The sequence below is a fragment of the Hyla sarda genome, chromosome 6 (genome assembly GCF_029499605.1).
Source record: "Hyla sarda isolate aHylSar1 chromosome 6, aHylSar1.hap1, whole genome shotgun sequence".
Classification (NCBI taxonomy): Eukaryota; Metazoa; Chordata; class Amphibia; order Anura; family Hylidae; genus Hyla; species Hyla sarda.
Window position 1 is genome coordinate 70,855,796 of NC_079194.1, and position 17,424 is coordinate 70,873,219.

The 17,424-nt window shown below is 42.4% G+C and overlaps 3 protein-coding genes across 3 annotated transcripts; 1 reads left to right on the top strand and 2 right to left on the bottom strand.

Annotated features, from left to right (window-relative positions):
• Positions 1 to 133: 133 nt before the first annotated feature.
• Positions 134 to 1,157, bottom strand: LOC130277545 (putative nuclease HARBI1). Its single transcript, XM_056528225.1, has 2 exons — positions 1,049 to 1,157; positions 134 to 623 (listed from the first exon to the last, which is right to left on the bottom strand). The coding sequence occupies exons 1-2, from the start codon at positions 1,086 to 1,088 to the stop codon at positions 250 to 252; spliced, it is 414 nt and encodes a 137-aa protein (XP_056384200.1). The 5' UTR covers positions 1,089 to 1,157; the 3' UTR covers positions 134 to 249.
• A 41-nt stretch (positions 1,158 to 1,198) lies between these two features.
• Positions 1,199 to 3,436, bottom strand: LOC130277544 (putative nuclease HARBI1). The gene is made up of 2 exons (XM_056528224.1): positions 3,371 to 3,436; positions 1,199 to 1,770 (listed from the first exon to the last, which is right to left on the bottom strand). Exon 2 carries the CDS (start codon positions 1,747 to 1,749, stop codon positions 1,234 to 1,236), a length of 516 nt encoding a protein of 171 aa, XP_056384199.1. The 5' UTR covers positions 1,750 to 1,770; positions 3,371 to 3,436; the 3' UTR covers positions 1,199 to 1,233.
• Positions 3,437 to 6,341: 2,905 nt separating this feature from the next.
• LOC130277436 (uncharacterized) lies at positions 6,342 to 9,634 on the top strand. Its single transcript, XM_056528108.1, has 4 exons — positions 6,342 to 6,444; positions 6,542 to 6,817; positions 8,420 to 8,517; positions 9,359 to 9,634. Exons 1-4 carry the CDS (start codon positions 6,342 to 6,344, stop codon positions 9,632 to 9,634), a joined length of 753 nt encoding a protein of 250 aa, XP_056384083.1.
• The last annotated feature ends 7,790 nt before the right edge of the window (positions 9,635 to 17,424 follow it).

Sequence of the window (17,424 nt, forward strand, 5' to 3'; positions counted from 1 at the left end):
TCATAGTTGTGTATTCCTAAATGATTGCCATTTTTGGCTCAATTATACCAAGAAAATCCCAAAAATTAAATGTGGGGGGAACAATCAGGAGTCAGTTAACACAAGACAAAACAAGTAGTCCACAGCAGGAAAATACAACATTTAATCTGGCCAACTGAGTTTCCAAGGTAACATTTAATCTGAAAGACACTACTGTAAAATTAAATATGTAAAAGGCTCTAACACATTTCCAAAAGAATTTTGCAAAAATTAGTTTCTAAAGAACCGATGTGTAATTTCCTGCTGTCTTGCCCGACCTTCATGCGTGCCTTCTTGTCTATATTCCCCTTGACATGCTATATGTTCGCGTAAATCTGATGCTATTTCAATAGGAATTTGATGAGTATTTGCAATATTATGTAGAATACAGCATGCAATAACAAGTTTACCCACAAATTCTGGCTTGTAGAGTAGGGCACCACCAGTGATATCCAGGCACCGGAAACGGCTTTTTAGTATGCCAAAAAGCCTCTCGACCTGGGTTCGTGTTTTAACATGTGCCCTATTGTACTTTTTCTCTGCAGCTGTTGAAGGATTTAAGTATGGGGTCATCAGCCAAGACTGCAAACTATACCCATTGTCACCTGCAAGAATATAATAATTCCATATTAAAAACATTTTAATTCCTGTCCCCCTTTTTTGTTATTTTCAAAAAGGATAATAATGTGGAAACGGTAGAGGCCATCTGGCTCAAAATACTACTTATCAACAAACCACACAATAGCTGCTGAAGATGACCTGGGTAGCTGAAGGAGAGATCCTGTGGATTAACTGCATCACCATACATGAAATCATACATCTTATCCCCTATCCTTTGGAAAGGGGCTAAGATGCAATGGACAACTTTCGTCCAATGCAAGTAATCTATCCGTGTTTGAATGTGTGCAACTTGCCCAAAATTCAGAATACAGAGCTCTCTAAAAACAGGGAACTAGTCCCTTTACACCAAACACATATGAATGAATGAACATCATTTTACATGATTGTAAAGAAATGTGCCGGAACCCACCTAGAAGCAAGCCATCTCCAAAGGAACCATTTGCAAACATGTTTCCTAACAAGCTCTGTTGTAAAATATAGGAATCATGGTTTGAGCCTGGGTATGATGCCACTACATCCAGAATTTAAAAATTGGGCCCACACACAATTTGGACATTGAGGGAGTGGAAAAGTTTACGATTGCGGTAAATTGCCTCAAATTGGGCCTGGAGGAATCAATGCCACATGTGTGCAATCGATAAGGCCAAGAATGTTTGGGAATCCAGCCTTTGCATAAAATTTAGCCATCATTTGCCTCTGTTCCAAACTGGTTAGCGGAAATTTAATATAATCATTTACAACATTGTAAAGGGCTTCAACCACTTCGTGAACAATCCTTGAGAAAGCTGACTGACTTATTCCAAATTTGGAAGCTACACAACATTGGAAGGAGCCCGATGCGAGATAATGCAGCACAGCTATTAACTTTGTCATTCCAGGAATGGCTTGACTACGTTTTGTCTTTCTTTCCAAACTAGGTTGGATTTTGCTGTAGAGTTCTTCAATTGCTTGTCGACTTAATCTAAACTGCTGTCTTATCTCCATTTCAGAAAAAGAACTGAGTGCCACACGCTCTCTGAACACTCTTGGCTGACGACGTTTTGTGATTAAGGACTGAGGTTGTGTTTCCTCATTCTGCCACATCATCATTATGGGTAAGTGTGCCTCCATTGTAATCTTGTTTTAGTGAGACTGTAAGAAAACAAAAAATCAAAAAAGGTTAGCTAGATCCAACATTTCTTAAAGGGGTACTCCATTTTCACCTAATCTACATATCACTAAAATCTTTATCTAACCTGAGGATTTCAAGGTCCAGACTCCTCCTTTGCTATCCTGCACAAGCCTAACACCAATATTGTAAAAATAATGCGCGCACTCGATCCAGTCGCTATGCATCTCTGCTCTATTATGGATTCTCGCATTGGGTGTTTGGACTGACCCCAGGGCCAAATCTGTGTGTTCCATGCTGTTAGTAGTTCTCCCCAATTTGGTCAAGATGTGTTACCCCAAAAAAATTAGTACAAAACAAGTTTGGAATGCTTCTGATGTTAAAAAGCAAAGAAACAAAGAAAATTCCCTAAACAAAAATGTTAATCTTTGTGGAATACACCAAGTTATGGCGAAGGAAACCCAAAAAAAAAAAAAAGGGCCGTAACACTGGAATGTAAGCCTCAAAAAGCCTATACGTTACTGACCTACTGGACATTGCAAGGTACGTTGCTGAAACTTTAACCACAGCAAAAAAAAAATGTGTCCGCAAAATTGCCTATAACAAAATCGCAAAATGAACAGACATTTACATGGCCCAACATTATCTGAAAAATTTAGCAAACTACTAAATTAGCTAAAAATAATTAGATCAAATCCAGATTAATTAGATTTGGTTTGGGGAGGGGGGTGGGTGGTTGCTGATGAAATTGCAGTAATATATAGTATAGGTCAATGTTTCCCAACCAGGGGTGCCTCCAGCTGTTGGCAAACTACAAATCCCAGCATGTTGGACTATATATTAGTATCTAGTCTAGCCTATATTACATACTCCTATATAGTTCCACATGCTGGGAGCTGGAGTTTTGCAACAGCTGTAGGCACCCCTAATTGGGAAACACTGATATATACTATCTCCTATTATGTAGTCCCACATGCTGGGAGTTGTAGTTTTGCCTTACCGTCTTACTGTAAATGAATCAGCACCCCCTTCCACAACCCAAATCAAATTACCGTAGTTTTATTGATTTAATCAACATTTGATAAAAAGCCTAATAAGTTGATTTTGTTGGGGGGGCAGGCAGGCCTTTAGCTGTTTAAGGGGCCCCACTATTTGGGATGGCAGCCCTGCCTAGCAATACATACAGGTTATAACATTAAACCTCATCTACATTGTTGTTAATGTTTGCAATTTTTGGCCTGATTACCCATTATACCATTTGAAGGCTGCCTTACCTCAGTCTCTCCAGGTTGCTCGGTGTGAGTGTGAGTAGCTCCGCCATTTCTTATTTATTTCGCGGGGTTTTGGTCCCTGGTAATTTTATTTTTGGCGCAAGTCCGTTTAAAAATTGCGCAATTGCGCCAAAAAAACAAACTAATGCACGGCGCCAACCAATAGCAAGAGCCCAAACCAGTTAACCAATGCCTATCATGCCTGGGGGACATGTGATCGCAACGACGCCGCTGGGAAACAGTAAAGAACGCCACTGCGGAGCTGCAACCGAAAGGAAGGTATGTTTCAGCCAAAAGCAAAAAACATTTCTCCATAACATTAACTTAGGTAAGTTAGATTATAAAAACCTACTGCTCGTTATCCCATGGTCCAGGATGCAAGTAAGGAGGTCAGTTAAAGACAGTTTGAAGCAGGGAGACCATCAGGGGGGAGACAGGCGGGACACCTGGAAGGAGCACTGGTACAGTCAACAATGTCACTCACTGGCGGACAGTGTAATAGAGACATCCCTGTGTCATAAATTAGATCTTCATGATGCAGGGATGTCCCAGGCCCTTGCTGCGCAATGAGCATGCGGACACTCATGTTCCCCTCACATAGAATGACCACCTGACATTTGCCCCTCACCTAGAATGGCCCATGTCCTGTGCCACTTGCGTAGAATGCCCCCTGAGGGGGCAGGACAGGAAGCATTATATGGGAGGGGAACATGACGGTACCATTAGATGTGAGTGGCAGAGGACATGGGGCACAGGACAGGGGGTATTAGCTCGGAGGGGCACATGACAGGGCCTCCCCCGTCATCTGCCCATATAATGGCCATGACTTAGAATTCACCCCTGTCATGTGCCCCTCCCACATAATGCCCCCCATTATATGTGACCCTCACATCTAACGCCACCCTGATGTGCCCATCACTTTGAATAACCCCTGTCCTGTGACCTTCACATATAGTGACACATGTGGTGAGGGGGTGCCTCCATTTTTAATTTTTATTGTTGGCCCAAAATTAATTAGAAAGACCCTGATAGAGGGCATACAGCTACCTATGTTGCCATACAATTTGATAGTTGTGCACAAAGGGTCACTAGGTATTTTGGCAAAAAACATGTTGGTTTGGTAAAGAGGCAGCATTTTGTGTGTGAATTTTAAACCAAATGTTTGTGGTGTGCTCTCCCAGGTTCGGTGTTTACCAAAACCGAAAAACTGATTGTCAACTCAGAGAAGACGTCACTTGTGAGTAGCCCTATGTCATTTGGCATGCACATCAAATAATTAGCAACACATTATTTGACTGCCCTGTAGTTTGATCGAATGTAATTCTGTAAAACTATTTAGGATCCCAAATTTTTGTGCTGGCTGGGCGGGGGAAGCATTTCTTCCAGGTGGGGTGGGTGGCGCTTTGGGAAACAGACCTCAAGCTGGTTAAGGATACATTACCTTTGTTAGTGCAAACATGGCCATCTAAAATAATTTCTAACATAAAATTTTGCCCAGTTGGCCCAATGCCTTGGACCCACCCTAAAAAATTTGAACATATGGCTAGGGTAAATTTTACAAATATTAATGGAGACATGTTTTCAGACATAGAACACTGTGATGTTTCTTACTTCCCTTTAAGTCAGATAAATCCATGCCTGATCTTCTTTGGTATCATATTTCAGATCTGTCAAGAATTCAAAAACGTGGGTGAGGATGTCCAAACAACCACGCACTGAGCAGTCCAAAAGTGTCACGTCAGGTAGGCTACATTCCATACTGAGATGAGAACATTATTTCATACAACACAAAACAAAAACTCCAAATGGTCGTGTGATGTTACGCAGCATGCTGCATGTGTAAGTGCTTGATTGAAGCCTAAAATGACCACGATGAGCTGACACACTTTACCAATGTGCGAGGCAAGGCACATGCCAAAATCTCGCACACATAGATGGAGATGACTAAAAACCTGCCCAGATGTCCAATTTCGCAGTTTGACGGAGAAATTTTTTTTCGGGATGGTTGAATTTGGTGGAGGCATTGTTTAAAATGAAAACTGCAATCTGATTGGTGGTGCTTTGAAACGGGTCAACTTCTACTCTGTACTGGTTTGTAAAAAGCTACAACAATGTGTAGCTAGGCAGATGGCTGAGGCAATGTTTGAGGCCACTGCACATGCACACAGCAGCTCGCACATTGCAGTGGGTCTGCTTGGTGCTACCTATTTTGGTTATGTTCACCCTCTTCAGAGTGTGAACAGAATCTCCAATAGCTTAATTCAGCCAGCGGAGATTCAGACTGCCAGGCGGCCGCTTTAGGACCGCGCCACACTGCCCCATCAACATTGACTGTAATTAAATGTTATTGTTGTGCTTTACATTCATTGGCAAAATATTGCACAAATGAAATTCCACAGTGTGAACAGGTCTCGGGGAGACCCATTTGCAATAATGTAATGTTCACAACACGGACTTACGATTGTGGAATTCCGCGCAAAGTCCGTAGTGGGAACATACCGTTACAATCCAAGCAGGCACATGTAAAGGCAGCATACAGTGGTCATTAATTGGCAGCTAAACATCATCAAATCTGCTGGGTATCCATTTAGATGAACGTACACTCAGATTTAACATGGAATGTGGCTGTGTTCAAAAACAGAGAAAGTAATTGTAACAAGTGTAGAAACAGTACAGTGGTCCCTCAACATCCGATGGTAATTTTATCCAAACTACCCATCGTGTGTTGAATCCATCGTATGTTGAGGGATTGTTGCAATGTAAAAAGTACATTATATACTGACCTGTCCCTGCCGCTCCTGACAGCATCCTAACCGCTCCTGATGCTGTCCCATGGGTTCCTGCTGCTGTCCCGCTGCTCCGGCATCTTCTTCGGGGTCCTCCGGCATCTCCGGCATTTTCTACGGGGTGCGTGCCTCGCTTTCTGGTGATGTTATTACGTTGCTGCGCCGGGACGGCATGCGCAGCGATGTAATAACTACACCAGAAAGCGAGGCTCGAACCAGGGGGAAGTTGCAGGAGACGCCGGAGAATCGCAAAGAGGACCTGGAGCAGCGGGGCTAGGTAAGTGAAGCTGCCGGGGATGCTTAAACTGCTATCCCACAGCAGCTTAAGCATTTTGGGCTGTCGGATAGCAGTTAATGCAATGGCCCCGACATCTAAAAACATAGTATGTCGATGCTGACATCAACATGCGATGGCCTCTGAGAGGCCATCATATGTCGATTTGATCATATGTCGGGGCCATCGCATGTCGGGAGGTTACTGTACATGATATGGGAGTAAAATATGTGTTGGACCTATTCTTTTGCCAATTTTTAAACATGTGCAGAGCAAGAGTATTTCATTTGGACATTGCAACATTTGGGTTGGTGGTCTGCCCAAAAATTGCTACTGTCAAGTCCAACACTGTTCCTCTGCGTGTGGGTATTTTGGCTTTTAAAAAGCTTAGAAAAATATGTAACAAATTAGAAGCACAACATATATAACAGATATTTCATGATTCCACTTTTCATTCTTTCAGAGAAAAGACAGTCCACAAATGCCAGACAACGGGGGCAAACCTTCCATCATAAAGAACTTGTGGATATGGTTCGGCTCATTGATGAGTTGAGTGCCACACGTGCCCCAAAAGGGCAGGTGAACCAGCAAAAACATGACATAATGTCTCAAGTAGCTACCTATCTTAAGAAAAAATATGGAACATTCCACACTCCCAAACAAGTAAAAAAAAGGTTCTCCGACTTAAAGGTTCGCGAAACTCGTAGACTGGGGTCTATTCGCCGACAGATTGCTGAAGGTAAGTACATATATTATGCTAAGTAACACTGACAAAAAAAAAAAAGGAAATTAGGCAAAACAGGGAAGAAAAGCCTAGGGGAGTTCATTAAAAACATGTGAAAAGGAGATGTTGCCCATAAGCACAAATTTGACGCACTCTTTTAATTTCAAATGTGATTGTTAAAAAGTAAGTAAGCCAAGTTTTTGTTGGGTTGGGGAAACTAGTTAGGATTACTTTGTTTTCTGAACTATGGGGCCATGTTCGTGGAGTTAAGGTGTCAAAAGAAATCTTTAAGTTTAAAGGAGTTTTTCAGGAAAACCCACACTTTTGAATTTCCCAAAAGTAGATAGGTTAAGTAGGTGATTGTGGGTGTTCCAATCCTGCTAACCCCGCTAGCTCCTGTACAGGGTCATGTAAGGTAAGTCTGCATTAAGGGTTCCAACAAAGGGACACGTTGCATCGGCCAACACACCCCCACCATGTATCCCCCTTCTTATTTTTCCTTTCCCGCAGTGCGAAGAATGTCACATGATGCAGAGTTGCTGTGGAGACGGGGGAAGCCACGACAGGTTAGCTGACGGAGTGTTTATCCACGTCACTTCCGGCACCAGCGTGTGCGTCCCTTTCGTATCCGCAGCAACGAAGCATCGTGAGCGCACTTGTATGACGTAATATATGAGGAATGTTAGGGCGGCGGATGCTTGTTAGCTAGTCCCCACCTCTGTTTTACGTCAGGATTAGGGTCAGGTATTTAAGGGAGGATATGGGAGTACGACAACAAACTGGAAGAAGCACTTTACGTGCAAAACGGGCGTTGCTCGTGCGGTTGTCTGGCCACCTGCACCATTTTGTATGTTCACTCATGCTGCTGGAAATAAAGAAGCTTCTTTTGAAGTATATCCCAGATAGATGCATGTAGGGTGTATGTTGGCTGGTAATTCCAGTGAGAAAGTTCAAACAACGCTTCATGCAGACTTCCAGTGGCATGTACAGGATAGCTGTGTGCCCTACAGGTGATAAACCCGCCAATCGAATTTGGATGGGAACAATTATATTAATTAAAAGGTTAACTTTGCGGCACAAAATGTTTGGGATTCAAAGCCTTTGGGTCACTTCTACTTAGTAACAATGCCTTATTTTTAAGGCACAAAACATTGGACATATGTTTGACCTATTTAAGAAATGGAACAACAGGTGTCTCCCTCCAGGTCCCGAGCACATTTCCACACATCTCTTGTCCTGACTTTGGACTCCTGCTTGCCTGGCAGAAGTCCAAAAGCTATTAGTGCAGAGATGGTGTGTGCAGCCTTAGCCAATCCTATCTCATTTCACAGTGAACTGGTCTGGCCTGGGTGTATCATAGTAAGTGAGGAATTTCTCCCTTCTATGGCTTGAGATGATGTAATGCCTGATGATGAACCACCCTTCACAGTGTGGAAATCTGACTGAGACTAAGGCGAAAAAACATTCCCAGAAATGGTTAACGTATTTCAGAAAAATCAACATGGCTTAAACATTAATGCATATGAATTTTGGTAACGTAGTTTGCCAATCTTTTAAGTGGTTAGTCAATCAATCCTTTCAAATAAATAATATATAATCCACAATCCTAATTTTCAGAACATGAGCCAAAGGAAGACACACAGTTGCAGGCAAAATGTACAGATGAGGAGGAGCCAAGTGTTAGTGGCAATTGCAACAAGCCAGATGAGAATCAGGTGAGTCCGGCTTAGTGACCTCCTTGTGGCACAAACTTGCAAACACACATAATTAGGCATCTTGGCCACTCTCCTTTGGATAGTAGCTAAGTGGTTAATGTAAATTAACCAACGTAAAAGTTTTCTTCTTGTGTTTCTATTTTTATTACAATTAAAACCTTTCTGAGTCGGGAAAATTTAGATTCCAAATACAAAACATAATCATTACTTAGCAGATTATAGATAACACCGAGAAAATCTAAATGGGAGAAAAGGAGATATCAGATGCAAAGTATTGGAAGGGAAAATCAATTCGATCTCCGAACTAAAAATATGTTGACCTTGCTGTCCACATTTGATTGCTCAAATCAGGGTTCACGCAAGAGCCCCACTTTGAGGCTGCAAACACCGGTAAAAAGTTTTGCAAAAAATGAAAAGTTGTGTCAGGGCCATCACTTGTTTATCGATTACACAAAAAGCATTAACTATTCAACAATGTTTTGGGGGCAAGATGTGTAATAGAGATGAGCGAACTTCTCGGCTCGGCAGTTGATGACTTATCCTGCATAAATTAGTTCAGCTTTCAGGTGCTCCGGTGGGCTGGAAAAGGTGGATACAGACCTAGGAGATGTATCCACCTTTTCCAGGCCACCGAAGCACCTGAAAGCTGAACTAATTTAGGCAGGATAAGTCATCAACTGCCGAGCCGAGAAGTTCGTGACGAATCGTATTTACTGTAAGTTCGCTCATCTCTAATGTGTAATCCACTTTATTATATTAATATGTACAATTTACCAGGAACGCAACATCCTAAATTGACGAAGGACATTATTGATGCAAAATGTGTCTAATTCTTTCACAGGAAATGTTGGTTTGCCCGGAAACAGAATATTTTACATTGCATTTGCAACCCATTGATAGTGAAAAATTTGAACAACTTCCAGAGCCACAAAGGGAGAATCCAGAAACCAAAACTATTAGATTTCTGGATCGGAGGCTATGTCAAATGCAAGAAGAGTTAACTAGCCAAATGTCCACCTTAATCCCAAAAATGGAGGAGAAAATAAATGCAAAACTTGACCATGTGCTCGCTCGAATTACTGTTTTGGAAGAAAAATGCAATGTTTTGAATCCGTAAAACACCCCAAAAAATACACGTTTCAGTGTTAGGGTGGTTTCCCACCCGGTTTTTACAGATACTTGATCGCATACGTCAGGAAGAGGAGGAACCGCTCCCTGCCGCATGCGGTCCCGTATCTCATATAGTTCTATGAGCGACCGGAGACTAACGCTGCCTCCGGTCGGCTCTGATTTGCAAACGTATGCAGTTTCTAAAGGGACCTTAAACCGCAGTTGACTGCGGTTTAAGGTCCGGTTAGAAACCGCATATGTTTACAAATCGGAGCCGACCGGAGGCAGCGTTAGTCTCCGGTCGCTCATAGAACTATATGAGATACGGGACCGCATGCGGCAGGGAGCGGTTCCTCCTCTCCCTGACGTATGCAGTCACATATCTGTAAAAACCGCATGGGAAACTACTTACATATGTTGGAGATTTTGTTGTCTGTATCTTTTAGGTTAACTGTTTAATCCTTCTTCCGGATACAACTACTGTGATCTCCTGTACGGGCCCTGGTACTACACATGAAGATAGCGTTTTGGGCCGGAATGATGCTGCGCATGACACGCCACTCCATGTATCGGGAGAGTATATATGGTGTGGAGTGTTGTACACTGCATCATGCTGGGGACAGACACACCACCTTCCTGCGTAATGCCAGAGCCCCATACAAGAGATTATGGGTAACACAGTGGTCAGTCCCCCGCAATCTGTAAGGCTGGCTTCACAGCAGAATTTTATTCTTGGCTGAACAGATGCGATTTCCAAAGTTAAAATCAGCTGAAATCAGATCAGTGCTGGGACATGTCCGCACCCATTAACTAGTACGGTACTGCGGACCGGATCATAGGCTGCTAGGAAGGACATGAGATATTTCTCCAAACCTGTGCAGAGTAAAGGTTGGCCAGTTGCCCCTAGCAAAAAGATTGCTTACTTCATTTTTCATAGGCCTTTTTCCAAATGAAATAAGCAATCTTATTGTTTGCTAGGTGAAAAGCAAAAAATGGTACTCTAGACAGGTTTGGAGAAATCTCCCTCATAGGGGGAGATTTAACAAAACCTGTGCAAAGGATAAGTTTGACAGTTGCCCATAGCAACCAATCAGATTGCTTCTTTAATTTGGCCGAGGCCTTGGGAAAAATCAAGGAAGCAATCTGATTGGTTGCTATGGGCAACTGCACCACTCTTCCTCTACACTGGTTTAGTAAAATCTCCCCCTCTGATCATGAAATGTTGTCAGCATGTGAGATATTTGACACAGAGTGGAAATCATGCCAGACCATCATTTTCTGTCCATATGGAAAAACAGACATGAGTTGACCCAAAAAATATTGTACGCCCTAGCAAACTACAATCAGGTCAGCAGTCCACTAATAGTTAATGAATACGTGCATGTTTTGGCACAGATTCGAGGTCAGCTGATTATAGATTAGGAAATCGTATCTGTTGTGCAGACACTAAAATTGTGTTCTTAAGACGACCAACAGATTCACATATGTTTATGGTTTGGTGGGAAAATAGTCAAAATAGTAAAAGTACATGTTGAGAATGTAAAAAAAAGGATGCTGACTACATTGTGAAATAACAATGTAGTTAATTTGGAATATGTTTTTTTTATTTTTTTATGTTTGTAAAAAATAAAAATATTTTTGAAAAAAAAAAGTTTGTTAAGTGTAAACGGAAATAACGGAAAGCACTGGCCAATTACATCACATATTCTAGAGACACTTGCACAAAAAAAATGAATTTCAACACCCATGCTTGCTTGCCTTTAAACAGTGGAGCATCAGACACTTTCTACGTGTCCTTGCTACCACTCGTAGATTTTTAGACGATTTTGACAAAAAAAACGCAATTGCGCCCAAAAAAAGGTCTAAATTTTTTGAGCGCAAATGATAAATAACAGTCCACTGGATTAAGTTGTCTACGGTACACCAAAATGGTGACAACTTTAGAAAATCATCCACCAAAAAAAACGCAACCCAAATGCAAAAAAAACGCAATTGCGCAAAATCGGTAGACGGGAAAACTAGTCTAAAGGCAATGATACATGTCACCCTAAGAGCTTAAGACCATACGCAAATCTGTGTGTGACATTATTCATTGTGGATGCAAGGGGTGCGTTCATCATTGTTTTTACTACATATGTTATAGAACTTTTTGAGGAAGGCCATAATAGGCAGAAACATCAATACAGCCATTTGATTGGTCCAAAAATTACTTTAATAAAATAATTCAGGAACGTAGCCAGGGGTCGTCACCGGGAGATCAGTCAGAATGATGCCGAATCATGGTCCATATAACATAGCCGAGGTCATATCCGGGGGATCAGTCAGGAGGTGGATGGTACCTCAGGTTTCTGGAGGATCCAGGCAGATGCTGTAAAAAACACAATGTTATTATTATACTAGATATAGAGAGAGGGAGTGAACTGGATTTATATAATGTGAAATATTACTTACCTATAGCAGCAAAGCAGGGCCAGGAACAGCATCAAGAACGGAGTGCTGATAATAACGCTTCGTGGGATATACTGGAAGCGATCGCTTAGATCTTGAATCTGTGAAGCAATTGATCTCCGGATTCCTAAAAAACACAAAATCATGTTATTAAAACAGGTATTTATCTTATTTCCTACTATACACATAGAGGAGGATACTTACTCACGAGTCCCTGGTCCTTGGCACTGTCTGTGGGCACGTCATCTCCAGAATGAGGGATGATGGTATTTTCCTCAACTGGAGGCAGAGGACGGCTGCTGACAACGCACATCCAACACACAAAGAAAAATAACTGGAAAATCATTTCCAAAATGCACAAAACACACTAAAAAGAATTGAGCAATGCTCTCTCTCCTATCACTTCTCTCACAAAGAGATCTACAGCTCCTGACCACTGATTCCTTGTAAGAAACTCGGTGATGTCATAATAGTCACTATGTCAGCTGAGACATCACCAAGGGGCAGTGTAACATATTCCCCTTTTCTCCATACAAGGCTTTATTAGTGTATGTATATATGTATATATATATATATATATATATATATATATATATATATATATATTAACTTTTATTACATTTTTGGGAAGAAAAAAAAAAGATAGCAATTTAGCATTTTCTTTTTGGTCTTAACCTCCTGAGCGGTAATCCCGAGCGTGACTCGGGGTTAATTTTCCCTGCCAGGATCGGTAACCCCGAGTCACGCTCGGGGTAGAATTGCAGAGTTCCCGGCCGGGCTGCACGATATATTGCAAAAGCAATGCGATATAGCGATGCAGCCCCCCGGGAAAACATGCGATTATCTGCTCTGGTCGTCTCCCGTTGCGGGGGCCGGCCAGAGCAGGTAAAGAAAAATACTAAAAGTCAGTGTTTCCCTACCAGGGGGCCTCCAGCTGTTGCAAAACTATAACTCTCAGCATGCCCGAACAGCCAAAGGCTGTCCGGGCATGCTGGGAGTAGTAGTTTCACAACAGCTGGAGGCCCCCTGGTAGAAAAACACTGAGCTAAGTGTAAAAGAAAGAAGTAGTAAAATAAAAAAAACTTTTGCTCACCTAGTCCCGGTCCCTGAAGATGCCGTTCCCCTCCGTGCGGTCCGGGGTGTCCTCTCTTCACTATTCATCTTCTAGGACCTTTCACTTTTCAGCCAATCACAGGCCGCAGTGGTGTAAAGCCTGTGATTGGCTGAAGGGGAAAGGGCTTGTTCTGCAGCAAATACACTAGGTTTGAAATCTGCCGGCAAACCCAGTGTATTTGCTGCAGGACAAGACAAGGTGACAAGGGGGGATGTGACAGAGGGGGGGATGTGACAAGGGAGGGAATGTGACAAGGGGGGGAATGTGACAAGGGGGGGAATGTGACAAGGGGGGGAATGTGACTGGGGGGGGATGTGACAGAGGGGATGTGACAGGGGGGGAGGGGAATGTGACATGAAGGGGGGATGTGTCAAGGGGGGGGGATGTGACAGGGGGAGGGGAATGTAACATGAAGGGGGAGAATGTGACAAGGGGGGGAATGTGACAAGGGGGGAAGAATGTGACAAGGAGGGGGAAGAATGTGACAAGGAGGGGGGAGAATGTGACAAGGAGGGGGGAGAATGTGACAAGGAGGGGGGAGAATGTGACAAGGAGGGGGAAGTATGTGACAAGGAGGGGGGAGAATGTGACAAGGAGGGGGGAGAATGTGACGGGGGATGTGACAAGGGAGAGGGGAATGTGACGGGGGAGATGTGAAATGGGCGGAGGGAGATGTGAAATTCAGTTTAAAAAAATTGTACCGCTTTTGGTACACATTTCCAGACAGAATCATACCGCCAGGGAGGTTAAAATTTGGGAAATTTTGGAGTCTCAACTGGCGCTTTAGATAACATGACTTTCTCTGGGTCGGTATGATTAGGTTGGCAGCAAAATTTTATTCTTAATAATTTTAACAATAAAAGTATTAAATATGTTTGTATTTTTATCTCCATGGAACTTTTTTTTGTAGGATGGTTTATATTTTTTAGTGTAAACATATAGGGGGAGATGTATCAAAACCTGTCCAGAGGAAAAGTTGCTGAGTTGCCCATAGCAACCAATCAGATCGCTTCTTTCATTTTTAAAAAGGCCTCTGAAGAATGAAGGAAGCAATCTGATTGGTTGCTATGGGCAGCTCAGTAACTTTTCCTCTGGACAGGTTTTGATAAATTTCCCCCATAGAGAATACAATAGCACTTTGTAAACGCTAAGACATATGTGAATATTGGATATATGAATTATTTTGAACTGTGTTACTGCTCTATATACTATAGTAATAGACTTGAAGTCCACAGCACATATTCTCATCCAATAATTCACGTCCACAATCTACAAATATGTCATATATGCACTTGCAGTGTGCTGCCGATCAGATCTCGTATATGATGGGAACCTACACTAAATAGAGTCACCCCACTAGGGTGTAGGCTACAAAATATTCTCATGGAGGATCCAGCTTTACTCTGCTATTATTAATATGAGCCCTGGACAGATGGGTGGAGTTCACAACCAAGATGGCTGCAGCCACTCCTTTACAAGTCCAATACAATAAAACCTCATTGACTATAGTGAAATCACAGTGAAAATCTGCAAAACAATAAGATTTGGGTCCAGGGATTACTGAGGATCTGACCATGTTTATTCTCCAGTTACTTACAATTTGCACTTTATGTTCTTACAGCACTTATAGCAGGAAGGATAACATTGTCTTGTACTTAAAGGGGTACTCCGTTTCTAGACATCTTATCTCCTATCTTCTATATAAAGAATAGGGGATTAGATGTCTGATTGTGGGGGTGGGGGGGGTGAAACATGTTAACATAGGTAGGATAATTTTCCATGACCAATAATACCAATATACAAGGAGGAAATATCTTTCACCACACATAATACAATTATACAGTCACCATACACAGACCAAAAGTATACAAAGGCCAAAAAATACCAGCGCAGGTAGTCAAGTAGATAGCTAACCACCTGGCCACTTGGATACATAGCCACCTACCTGACTAGATAGCTATGTGGCCAAGTAAGGAGTTATATAGGTAGGTAGCCAGCAGATAGTCAATAAGTAGCTATTTAGCCAGTCAGTAAGGTGTGTAGGTAGGTAGGTAGCTCTGTAGCTAGGTATGTAGCTATGTAGCCAGGTTATCAGGTGGGTAGCTTATTGTAGCCAGATAGTCAGGTGGCTAGCTATGTAGCCTGATAGGCAGCTATGTAGCAGGTAGTCTGGTTGGTAGCTATGTAGCCAGCTAGTCAGGCTGGTACCTATATAGCCATGCAGTCAAGTAAGTAGCTATGTAGTCAGGTAGTCAAGTGGGTAGCTGTGTAGCCAGGTAGGTGGCCATTTAGTCAGGTAGGTAGCTATATAGCCTTGTAGTCAGGTGGGTAGCTATTTAGCCTGGTAGTCAGGTAGGAAGCACTGTAGCTAGAAAGATAGCTATATAGCTACAGGGGCCTCACCCTAAAAATCAGCCCCCCACCTCACCGATCCACGGATGTAAAAAAAAAAATAAGGAGAACAAAAAACTTGTTCTCACCAGATCATGTCCCACATAGCCATCTCCTCCCTGTGCAGGATTCCTTTTGTGTTTACGTACGGAGAGCATTCAAATCAATTATCTAAAATACTTAGTAAACACTGGGATTTATTGAAACTTGGTTTTCCCAACGTTGCAGAATTCCACTCTAGACCCCTGAGGTCTTACCGCAGGAACTCAAATCTCAAGGATAAATTAGTAAAATCAGAAGTATCTTTGAAACCAGATCCTCAGATGTATCTAACTGTCGCAAACAAGGGTTCATTCCCTTGTAGACAATGTGTAAACTGTAGTCATATGATCAAAGACTCCTGTTTTACACATCCAAATACAGGAAAGATATATCGTTTGAAACATTACTTGACTTGCTTTTCCAATTTTGTGATCTATGTCTTGATTTGCCCATGTGGTCTCCTATACGTTGGGGAGACCACATGGGATTTCAAGACTAGATTCAATCAGCATCGCTACACAATAAGAAAAAAAACGCATGGATCTTCCAGTATCCAAGCATTTTGTGGAGGCACAACACAGTGAAAAGGATCTAAAATTTGTTTTAATAGATCACATTCCACCATTGAGGCGAGGGGGCGGTAGAGTAGGTGTCCTCAAAAGAAGGGAATTTAAATGGATTTTTGATTTACAGTCCCTGCATCCTAAGGGACTTAACGTTGATTTTACCGTTACTCCCCAAATCTATAATGCTTGATCATAATCCGTGTCTTATTCCCCTAGTTTGAGTAGGAGGGTCATTGTTTATTTAATAAATTCTCCTCTTTTTCTTTTTCTTCTTGGATGGCAAGAGAACTGGCGGTTAGGACCTCACCGTACAACATATTCCACAAAATAAGGGAGCTCACCAGTCAGGCAACATTATTCATGCCGATGTAACATCATTAAAGAGTCAATACGAAATAAATATCCTTCCCCTTTAAAAATGATATATATATATACTTCTTTATTTTTTACTTTCCCAAGGAAATATTCTTGGGAAGGAATCTTTCCCTTAAACTGTTAAGGACCCAGGACGTATGGATACGTCATGGGTCCCAGTCCTGCGATATAACGCGGGGTCACACGGTGACCTTGCATCATATCGCGGCAGGCCCGGAGTCATAGTGACGCCGGGATCCGCCTCTAATAGCGCGCGGCACCGCGATCAGTGCCGCGCGCTATTAGAGGCGGATCCCGGCGTCACTATGACGCCGGGCCCGCCGCGATATGATGCGAGGTCACCGTGTGACCCCGCGTTATATCGCAGGACTGGGAGCCATGACGCTATTAACCCTTTAGCCGCGCGTCTAAAAACGAAAGTAAAAGTGCCCGGGTAGCTCAGGGAACTGTTCGGGATGCCGCGGCACAGGAGGAGGTGTTCTTACCTTCTCCTGCGCTGTCCGATCGCCGAATGAATGCTTCAAGCCTGAGATCCAGGCTTGAGCATTCAATTGCCAAAAACACTGATTGATCCATTCCTATGGAGATGGATCAATCAGTGTAAAATATCAGTTAATGCAATATTATAGCCCTCTATAGGAGCTATAATATTGCATAAGAAAAGTGTAAAAAAATGATTAACCCTTTCAATTATCCCTTCCCCTAATAAAAGTTTGAATCATCCGGCATTTCCAAGAATAAAAAAAACACAGTGTAAATAAAAATAAACATATGTGGTATTGCCGCGTGCGGAAATGTCCGAATTATAAAAATATACCGCTTTTTAAACCGCACGTTCAATGGTGTACGCACAAAAAAATT